The sequence below is a fragment of the Micropterus salmoides genome, unplaced genomic scaffold (assembly GCF_014851395.1).
Source record: "Micropterus salmoides isolate LMB-PRFRI ecotype aquatic unplaced genomic scaffold, ASM1485139v1 Ms_hic_scaffold_10, whole genome shotgun sequence".
Lineage (NCBI taxonomy): Eukaryota > Metazoa > Chordata > Actinopteri > Centrarchiformes > Centrarchidae > Micropterus > Micropterus salmoides.
In genome coordinates this window covers 2,625,623-2,636,661 of record NW_024040041.1, presented here as the reverse complement: position 1 = coordinate 2,636,661, position 11,039 = coordinate 2,625,623, and the positions used below count along the sequence as shown (strand labels likewise).

General features: G+C 41.6%; 1 protein-coding gene across 2 annotated transcripts; it reads left to right on the top strand.

The window, feature by feature from the left end:
* The first annotated feature begins 530 nt into the window (after positions 1-530).
* Positions 531-10,439, top strand: LOC119918880 (nitric oxide synthase interacting protein). Of its 2 annotated transcripts, none has more exons than XM_038739515.1 (10): positions 531-1,167; positions 1,381-1,484; positions 1,598-1,703; positions 1,831-1,912; positions 3,955-4,090; positions 5,100-5,251; positions 5,796-5,912; positions 9,016-9,086; positions 9,180-9,288; positions 9,471-10,439. In XM_038739515.1, exons 2-10 carry the CDS (start codon positions 1,415-1,417, stop codon positions 9,540-9,542), a joined length of 915 nt encoding a protein of 304 aa, XP_038595443.1. In that variant the 5' UTR covers positions 531-1,167; positions 1,381-1,414; the 3' UTR covers positions 9,543-10,439. The 2 variants fall into 2 exon arrangements, with proteins under 2 accessions (XP_038595443.1, XP_038595447.1); XM_038739519.1 differs by having other exon boundaries at positions 531-1,195.
* The last annotated feature ends 600 nt before the right edge of the window (positions 10,440-11,039 follow it).

The following is an 11,039-nucleotide window of genomic DNA, read 5'->3' as shown; positions in this document are numbered from 1 at the left end:
TCCCTTCTTAAATTAGGCTAAATAAACATGTCACTATCATTTTAAGATATAAAAAAATACTAACCTAGATTTTAATCTGGAAGTAAAAATACATTTTTAAGTGAAGGTCAGTTTGTGTTGCAGAATGTGTGCTGGTTACTCTGTAACCACTCAGCGTGTTAGTGTGTTATCATTTCTCCATGATGAAATATATATTTTTGCGGGAAAAGCCAGAGAGGGTGAAAGCGTGAGGGCTAATGCGCATATGCTTGTGGCTGCTGGTCCAACAAAAAAAATGGTTAGAATGGTAGCGCCCTCTTTGGTTCAGTTTTAGGTAATGGAGTAACGCGTATCGACAGGGAAACTGTTTTTAACAGAACACCGGCGCCAGGTAATTGACGAAGAATAATGCTGCGTTCGAGACAACTCGGAACTCGAACATGTCCCACCTCCTACGACATTGGAACGCCACTCTGTCGCGGTTTCCTAATGTAAACTCAGGGCAAATCCACCCACTCCGACCTCATGAAGAGGCAACACCCGTGGAAGCGCAGATCAACTAAAAGGCAACGTAAAGTATTTTTGCCTGTACTGCATTAAAATAAGACATATGCCTACTATCAAATAGCCTAGTAAAACATGTTCTGCATTTAATTGATGTGAAAATATGTCGTCACTGTTATTAGCTAGGCTACCTGGTTACGGTTAACAGTTTCTGAAAGTCATCTTCTCTGCACATAAGTTAGGCTATTCGGGCTAACGTTAAAAATGTTAAAATGTAAAAACATTGGGAAATATACATTTACTGACCTACTGATGTGGCAAGACGTGAACAGTTAACTTTACAAGTGTCATATCTATGTCAACAATTTTCATTACAACGGCTATCTTTTTAAGTAACACCAAGGGCACTTGCAGGGAGTTGAGTCGTGTGTACATAAGAAACACCAGTCTGTCACGGTCAGCCATGTGTCGTGTTTACGTTTTGAGCTTGTAAATTTCTGGTCGGAAATTCCGATATCCAACTGCGATTGGAGCGCAGAATGAAACCAGAAGGTGGCGGTGGTGCAACATGGAGGATGACAGCAGCTGCCATAAAACCCCAAAGAAGAAGAAGGCGGAAGCGGAAGCAGGAGAAGAGGCAGAGGTGTCGATGTTTGGAGCTTGTTCTACATATTTCTTCTCCAGGTAACGTTCTACCCTCTAAACGGCACAGGTAATGACTCTGTTAGACAGTTGTTCTTTAGCCACGGCTCGTTTGTTGTTTTTCTAATGAAACCTTTTCTGAATACATTAAGTCTGTGCATGTGTTTTGATGTTTACGTTTAGCAGCTAATGTTAGCATCAATGCCCAAAGCATCATGAACACCATGAAGTTATCTCTCCTTCCAACACTTCTAGATTAGCTGATTAAACGGAAAAAATCTGAAGTACAATGACTCGCCATGGAAAGAATTGCACAGCCGGGGCTGTCTACACATACCACGAGAAGAAGAAAGACACAGGTGAGAAGTCCCCCCAACCCAGTCCCCTAATGTTCTGAGTGCTCTTCACAGGGGTGGTAATGAACTTGAAACACGGGGAACATGTTAATATGTGTTGCTCTCCTCCTGCTCAGCGGCGTCTGGTTACGGGACACAGAGCATTCGACTGGGTAAAGATGCAATCAAAGATTTTGACTGCTGCTGCCTGTCCCTGCAGCCCTGCCGGGATCCTGTGGTGACGTATGTTTCTCTCTCCTACACACACACGTGCACACACACACAAACACACACATACACACACAATGTATAACCTTATCATGTGGCCACAGATCCAAACTTGTATGTCTTGTTTCTGTTGCTGCCTCAGTCCAGATGGATACTTGTATGAAAAACAGGCCATTCTTGAATACATCCTCCACCAGAAGACAGAAATTGCGAAAAAAATGAAGGTAAGCCCCACGCTGTCTCAGACTACGTCCACACTGAACTGTTGCATACACGTTAAGGTTATCAGGTTGTTTTTCTAGACACCTTCTTTTTTTATTTGGCTAACAAAAAGATTGGCCTCGCATCGTCTTGACGAAGTTGACAATAATACAAGGTTGATAAAAAAAACAGCTGTGCTGACACTTAAAATGGACGATTGCAGAAAAAGACAGCTGAAAGTTTGTATCTTAACTTTGCTGCCACACAGCTGACTGTACTGGACAACAACGGACTGTTACGCCTCCAGTCAGTCTCCTCACCTATACCAGGGGTTTTCAGTGTGGGCCTCTCCTCAGACAAAGCTTGGAAAAAGGTGTCCCCTCGCCCCCCCTTGCTATTTGCTTGGTTCTAATTCCTGGATTTCTATGGAATCATGATCAGTGTTGGGCAAGTTACTCAGAAATTGTAATAAGTTACTAGTTACTTATTACTGGGCGATAAGTAACAAGTTACGTTACTATTTTACTTTCACCACCACCACCCTCCCCCTCCCCAAACAAAGCCGTCTCTACTGACTTTTTAACTTATATTCATATCAGCAGCAAGGACTTTGGTTTTTACAGAACATATAACGTTTTTTAACACCACTGGCTGAAATAAAAAAAATGAAGCAAGTTAATCCTGATGTTTGAACTACTGTTTTTCTACACATGTATTTATAAGAGCAGTAGTCAGTATTTTTACAAAACGTTGCTTAACTCCACTCTCTCCTGACGAGTCCAAGCATCGCTGGCAGCAGCTGCCGGAGTTTCTTTCTGTAAGTTTCACGTTGCTGTGCTGCTTCAGCAGATGCTTCAATAAATTAAATATAGAATGGCTTTTTGCTGGTCACACAAAGTTGTTCAACGGACGTATATGTTCTTTTCATCTTAGACTGTGACACAACAACAGTGATGCTTACAGCTGTGAAAAGAACGTCTTTCTCCCTTATTCTCCAGTCTACCTTTAGCTTCTTGGCTAACAGCTGACCATAAAAACATAACATCCGGTGCCGCTGACCTGCAGCACAATCGTGCATTCACGTCAAGGATCGAGCGTTCAGTGACGCAGCGTTACTTGGATTAGTAACTGTAAGAATATTACTGTTTTGGAAAAGTAATCTGTTACACTACTAGTTACTGGGAAAATTTATATTATTACAGTTATTGTTACTGCCCAACACTGGTCATGATTATGTTATGATCACAGACACCCAACAGATGAGCCAAGGTAGCCTAATATTGCTGTTTGACATAACTTCAGATACCAAGTACTTCCAGTAAAGCTCTTTGTTGACTCTTAAGGCATTTATTAGTTTCTGACTCAGGGAAAGACAGTTCCTAAAAAAAACTCTGTCTTTAACTAATGTAATAACTGTGTCTCTCCTGAAACCCGCCTTTGAAAACCTCTGATCTATACTGTCTTTTAATACTGTTGAGTATTATACAGATGGGGGACAGGAAGTGTCTTAATATGGAGTCAGGCCACCACAAGCCTCCACTGAAACTCTATTGGAGGAATGAACAGCAAGATATTCCCTCATTTATATACACCACCTTTATTTAATCTGGTCATCTCACGGAAATCCAGAAGGAAACACAGCCAGACAGTACAAAAGGACATACAGCTTCAGAGACAGTCACATACATCACCGAGGAGATGAGTAAATATTATATCATCTCTTCTTATGGAGATGGTGGTGGAGAGCATTGTCTTGCATGTTGGTCCAAAATCCTCTGTAGGTCACAGCATTTTATTCACGTCATTTTCAAACTCCCCAAACTGCTCAGTGAGCTGGTGCACAGAGGCATCTGCATTTGATGTTCCTCCAGTCTTTGCTAACCTGTCTGTCTTTGCTGTTGCAGTCCACTCTCAGCACTCTCATAGCATCGTTTTCAGAGAGCAGCTGTAAAAAAGCTGTACACGACCTGCTCAGACACAGTGGAGCAGTGAGCAGATATTTCCCTCAGACCAAAAACTCCTCCCGTCATAAAACTCTGCTGTGTTTTCCTCGCCAACTCTTTAGGCGTATGAGAAGCAGAAGCAAGCGCAGAAGAGCAACAGCCAGCTTGAGTCCAAGTCAGAGGAAAGAGAGAGGGTCGAGCGGTTTAAAACCAGGGAGAACAGCATTGTGTCCAAACCCATCAACCCATTCACATCTGGTACGTGTTTGTCTTCATTATATTACTGCATGCCCTCTGTCTCACTGAACTGAGACCATGTCCACACTAAACTGGCTCATTTTGAAGGGGAAAAAGATGTCCACATTAGCGACACATGGTAGGAGGAGGTTTTTTGTAATAATGACTTCAGGTCATTATTACAAAAAACCTCCTCCTACCATGAAACTCCTGAACTGGGCCTCACAGTCAACATCTGTTAAGGAGAAGGACAGATGGGTTTTTTAATTCGGCTGAACTGCATTTTTGTTTTCATGAGAGCAACGACAACCTATAATGTTAAATAACACAATAACTAATCAAATAAGTAGCAACATTTGATTTCACTGCAGCTCATAAATGCTACCTGGTAACAGTGTCTGGTGCGCAGATGAAAAAACTTGCCACTAAAAGTGCTGCTGGAAAAATCATATGCACTTTTGGAGACTTTTTTTTTTTTTTTTTTAAATTAATTTTTGTATATAATCTTTATAATTCTATTAATTTAGCTTTTGTAAATTCTTTTTTTCAACCATGCCACATGATCACTTTTAAAAGAAGATCTGGCCAATCCAGCAATTGTGCTGGAAATTGTGTCGAGGCTTGGAAACAACTGTCTCCAAAGTGACACCTACTGGTCACTTTTGATTTCATCACATCTGGATTGTGGTTTCAGTGAAACAAGGACTGACCAGCGTTTCCAAATTCTACATGCAGAAGTATTTTTTTTCCTTCATATATAGGTATGGATATACAGCACATTGCTCTAGCCAATAAATAAAGGATCATCTGTCCTTGGGACAAAAGCGTCAAATATGACCATGGTCACCTGACACTGGCGTTTTGTACCACGTTTCGAAACATCTGTGCTTCAGGATCTCGACAGCTTTGTCTTCATCTTGTCCCAATTACTAGCTTTTAAATTTCTCAGCCTTCCAGTCATAATTAGAAAAGGCATTCGCAGTGTTGAGCCGGTGGAAAGTGTAAAGTACAACAGTTTTTCCCCATTCAGCGCAGAGCAAAGGAAGCGAGAAGGCCAGTACAGACAGCAGCTCAGCAGAGTCCTCCAGCGCTGGTTCAGTTGCCAGTTCCAGCCAGAGCCTGCCCAGTTTCTGGATTCCTTCTCTGACACCAGAGGCCAAGCCTACCCAGCTCAAGAAACCAGTGAGTGGCCTCTCCTGTGGTTTCACACGCATTGTTGTATCCTGTTTCTTAGTCAGCAAATTACATATTTTCAGTGTTTACTTTGGGGGATTATATTCATAGACAATACTGTTGAGCCCCTGGCAGACATGCAGCTCTCTATGGTAATCTGATGGCAGTTTAACATATTGGTCTCCTGTCTGAATGAGCAGGACAAATAGCGGGCAGTGAAAAACCGTGGGTCCCAGGTGTTTTCCAGCAGGTGTTTTCCAGCAGGTGTAATTCAGCTTACAGCCTCTCGTGGGGCTAGAGGCTTGTGTCACGCACTGTGTGTGCAGTTGGAGTTGTGGCCAGGTCATCTGCTTGCTTTAAGTGATGTGATATTCTCTCTGTTTGATTTGTTTATCGCTCTGTTTAATGTTGACACTATTTTAAAGGCAGAAGTCAGCGTGACCTTGGATCCAAAGATCGAAACCTGTCTCTGTCTACTAGACTGATGTAACGTTATGTGAAATGTATGCGTTTGTAATCGCTGCCCTTTCTCTCCTTCCCTGATGTCCGTCAGAGCAAGGCTGTGTTGTGTCCCATGTCAGGACGACCCATTAAAATGAATGAGCTTATCACAGTGCGCTTCACCCCGCTGGACTCGAGTCTGGACCGAGTGGCCCTGCTTACCCGCCAGGTCAGTTTACATCCACCACTACTAGCACCTTTTTGTTTAAAAAAATCTGAAAAACAAACCACACAACCCAACATGACTGCTAACACACATTTAGGAAGGCTCAAGAACTGACTGACCTCTCCAAACTTGTCCATCAGACTGCAGCTTAACCAAACAGAAAGTTGCCAGAGATGCCACATCACGAGTATGAGCTGTATCAGTTCTTGTATACACAAACATTTCATTGATGTCTGTTGGCCAACTTGTTGGCGCTGAAGGCAGCTGAAGAATCCAGCTTTCTTTTTGTTAGGGGTCCAGTAGGCTTGTTGCGATTTGCGAGTTGCACACATTCTGCAACACAAACTGACCTTCACTTAAAAATTTATTTTTACTTCCAGATTAAAAGCTAGGTTAGTATTTTTTTTATATCTTAAAATGATAGTGACATGTTTATTTAGCCTAATTTAAGAAGGGACTATGCACATTAATGAAAATGAGGCTGTAAGGAGAAAATCAATTGTTAAAGGGATGATCAGCGATTGGTTTTTCATGCACTATCCCAGTGCATGAAAAACCAATTTATATAATAAGGCAATTTTACCACTATCAGAACTAAGATGACAGTCTCTAGAATCTGCACCACACTGCAGTGTTTCCTATTCATTGCTTCAACGCTGACCGCCACATTGTTGGGTCAGATGTGAGCCTTGTCCCCACCTTCACCAGCTTTATAAACTTATGTCAAAATACTCTAACTTCCCACAATAGTCAATAAATTCTCCTCTGGAGACGGTCAAGAGTCGGTGCAAAAGAGTTTATTCCGAAACAGGACAAATAAACCCGTACAACATCTCTGCAGGTCGGAGGATGGAGTCAACCCTATGGTCTGCAGACAGCCTTCTATATATCTCTTCTGGGCTGGTGTGCCCCTTCCTTTCTTTATGATGAATTTCTTATCTTCTGCTTTTATGCTGTTCACATGTGTTGTTATACCAATTAACAAGTTTTCCAACTATCATTTATCATTCTGTGTTGTTGACTTTCTATATTTTTCTATTACAGGATAAGAAATTCATCATTTATATTTCAACTCAAATCTCACCGTTTTTTCAAAAGTTATGCATCTATAATTTGACACACAATTATATTTCTTAAAACATTACTACAGGAATAACATGTAGTGCTGTTTCATTGATGCTTCTTACAGTAATCTTGTTGTTATACTGGCTGTTTTCTACTTTCTGCTTATCATTTGTTCATCCGCTTTCTGCCTCAGAAGCTCACCCATTCTGCCATGCAAAGTTAGCAAATGCTCCTTCAGCAAGTTCACCAAATGCTTACATGATGCTATAAGCAAGTTCACTCAAAGCTCACACAGGCTCTAAGCATCAGAGCTTGGAAGTTGACAATCGACCCCTTAATTAATTAAGTAAATAAACATGTAGTCTTAATATCAGCAGACTGACACATCAACAGTTCCTCATGCAGTCATAACAGCAGTAGATAACAGCAGACCAAAGCATGCACTTGTCACTGCAGATTTTGAACACCTGCAGCCTGTCCTGCAGTCATAAATCTACAGTAGATAACAGCTGAACAAGGCGTGCATAGTCTCAGTGTCTGCAGTCAGTGCTCCCACTCAGGGATCTTAACCCCAGTGAGCTTGTTACTGCATTCATGACTACAGCACAGCACTTCTAAGTAAAGACAAGGCACATCTAGGTAATGTTCAAAGATTAAGAAGTAAGTAAGGATAATTAATAAACTAAGAATGATTTATGATTAATACTAATCAAGGATAATAAAATGATTAAAAATTCTGACTTAAGAATGACTACTTATTAATACTGATTAACGATAATAAAATGATTAAGAATGATTAGTGATTACTACTAATTAAGGATACTAAAATGATCAAAAATGATGACCTAGGGATGCCCTCTGCTGATCATGCTGTTTTCACCAATGACCTGACTTTGTGGAATAAGCTGGTGTCTCTTGTGCTCTGTGCTAAAGACAGGACATTCTTACTGTGATGGACTACATTTATGTATGTTTTGTAACACAATTTTCACTAATTCTGCTTCTACGTTTAACTTTGCTGCTGTTTTTGATGATGCCTTGCTGAGCTCATTCTGCTCCCAGAGCACCCGTGTCTGCTTACACACACACACACACACATGTGCTACTGCCTCTGGGCATTTAGACACAGAGTCTTAACACTGTGATCTTAACTTTACACCATAAAATAACACTAAATGATGACAATGTAGACCACCATCGCTCTAGTAATTAATAACAATTTAGGCTGTAATGTTCTAAAATAATTCTCAACAACATACTATATACTGTTTCATATGAGTAAAATCACAACTCACAGCCCAAAAAGGAGAACAACAAACGCACGTGGTCACATTTTCAGCTGAGGACTGCGGCTTACTTTGGCTTCAACTCAACAATCAATCAGGATTTCAGTTGAATGCTAAAGTTACTGTTTACCTTGTCTGTGGTCCGCTGGCAGAACACTGGCTGCTTTCTGATCAGGTGCCATCGTGCTGTTGCCGAGGCGACAAAAGTTTTGTTTTACGGTGGACGGACAGTAACATTAGTTACTGAGTTGTTTTCTTTAGCTTGAAATAATCCCATACTTTGGACACTTTCTTCTTTTGTCCCTCACTGTTTTCTCTCTCTTCCCCCACTTTGCAAACAGCTCCATCATAATCACGTCGTGTTCACAGCGTAAGCGCGATGTGCGACAGTAATAAATGTCCCTGCGGAACAATTAAATTTTATTTATATAGCGCCAAATCACAACAACAGTTATCTCACAGCGCTTTTCATAAAAGAGCAGGTCTAGACCGTACTCTATGATGCTATTTACAGAAGCCCAACAGTTCCCACCAAGAGCAAAGCACAAGGCGACAGAGGCAAGGAAAAACTTCCTTGAACACTGTGCTGTATAGTTACATGGATTAGACAAAGCATTGATGCAAAGAATTTGTGTCGATGCATTTTATTAATCGATGAATCGTTTCAGTCCTGCTCAAGTCTTGTTCTGTATGCATGAACAGATGGATTTCCTCTACTGTTGGTAGTAAGGTATAATCCAGTTCTCTCTCATCAGGACAGGTATGTGTGCGCCGTAACCAGAGACGTCCTGGGCAACAGTGTCCCCTGCGCTGTTCTGAGACGCTCGTGAGTGCCAACATGTCTACCTATGCTCTGACACACACGGTGTTCTCTTGTCAGGACTCTGAGCGGATAACTGATACTCTGTCGTGTGTTCAGGGGTGCCGTGGTGACTCAGGAGTGTGTGGAGAAGTTGATCAAGAAGGACATGATTGATCCTGTGACTGGAGACAAGCTGTCGGACAAAGACATCATACCCCTGCAGAGGGTATGTGTGTACTTCTGTGGGGTGGATTGCTTTCTCGTCTTTAGCTCTGTCTGCTACACCCTAATGCAGCAACAGGATTTACTAATGGTTTTTGTCCCCCAGATTTCTCCAAAATGTATTTGTAGTCAGATGTGTCACATAGTGTGAAAGCAGTGCTGATGGTCTGTAATGGGTTCCGACAGGGTGGGACCGGCTTCGCTGCCTCTGGGGTGGACCTCCGTGCAAAAGAGGCTCGTCCAGTGATGCAAGTGTGAGACGATGGAGGATGTGAGCACAGCGCCGTCACCACGATTTCATGTACATCCTCACCGTAGTTCTGTGGAGTGTAAAACGGTGACTTCTTTTTCTAACGGACTGCTCTTTTCACCTGTGCTGGCATATCTGTCTTGTTCCTGTAGGTAGCTGACAATTGTATTTTTTTGTCTTTCACACATTTTGTCAGTCATGTGAGATATGCAAAATTCCCTCCTGAATTACATGTTCTCTTTAGAAAGCTTCATTATGGCTTTACTGACTGTGTCAAGATAAGGCAGAGCTGGTTTGGCAGAAGGACCTTTCTTCACTATTCAACCTCAGCCCGTTCCTTTTTGCAGGAACCATGTGCTTTCATTTAAAAGGGTTAGTTGGGGACTTTTGAAGCAGGGCTGTATGAGGTACTTCCACTGTCAGTGTATTACCTGCAGTACATGGGGGGTCGGCATATCGCCAGTTTGGAGAAAAAGAGTTGTACCGACATGGAAGCTAAGCAATGTACTGTCAGCTGCAAAATGTGTTTTAGCCAATTAAAAAAAGCCCCACTGATGCTGTGTGTAGAATATTTTCAGCACTTCAGTCAAGGCCTTTAGAACTACATTTTCTCAACTGTAGAACTTCTGTTTTTGCATGATCCTGTCCACAGCAGTACACTGCTTAGCTTCTGTGCAGATACAACGTTTCTCCTGAGGATGCACTGACCATTTACTGCAGGTACTACACTGACTGTCGATAAGTTCTTCATACAGTTCCACTTCAGAAATTCCCTACTATCCCTTTAAGTAGAATCGATTGGATTGATCTATTGCTCCTACATTCTTTGCCATGTGCAGTAAAATGTATGAAAAGTAAAATAAAATGAACCTAAATAAACATGTTTATAGCCTGGTACAAAAACAGTTTTGGTCTCTGTAGCTCATTTCCCCCTTCATTACAACTGTACAGCAAAGATGCTCGCAAGTCATTTTTTGCAAGTCCAAGTCAATTGTCAGGTCCTTGTTCACAGGTCCAAGTCGAGTCTCAATTCAGAGTCATAGAAAACCCAGCATGCGAAGTGTGGCAATCAAAATATTCACCCAACACCAATATCAGACATCGTCAGACATTTCCTGATCGTTCACAAGTCCCAGTCTTGAGTCTGAGTCTAAAGTCTCAAGTCACTGTGTGTGCGACTTGAGTGAACTTCAGTCCCCATTTCTGCTATTTGTGGGTGAATCTTTATCTAACTGACTAGTTTAAAATTATATTGAGGTTTAGAGTGATATGCATAATACGGCGGGCGGTTAGTTGCAGCAACTAGGCTTCTTAACTTTAAAAGAAGTGGACCATAAAAAAGTTTGTTTAACTAAAGTCATTGTTCTAAAAATCTACACAAATCAGCTCCAGGATGCAGACAGCAGAGGTTGATGGCTAATGTCTGTACTACACCGCCTACACTATTAACGTTATCCATCACTCAATTTATTCTCTTCAGCTTGGTTCCCTTCTGGCCTGTTTAA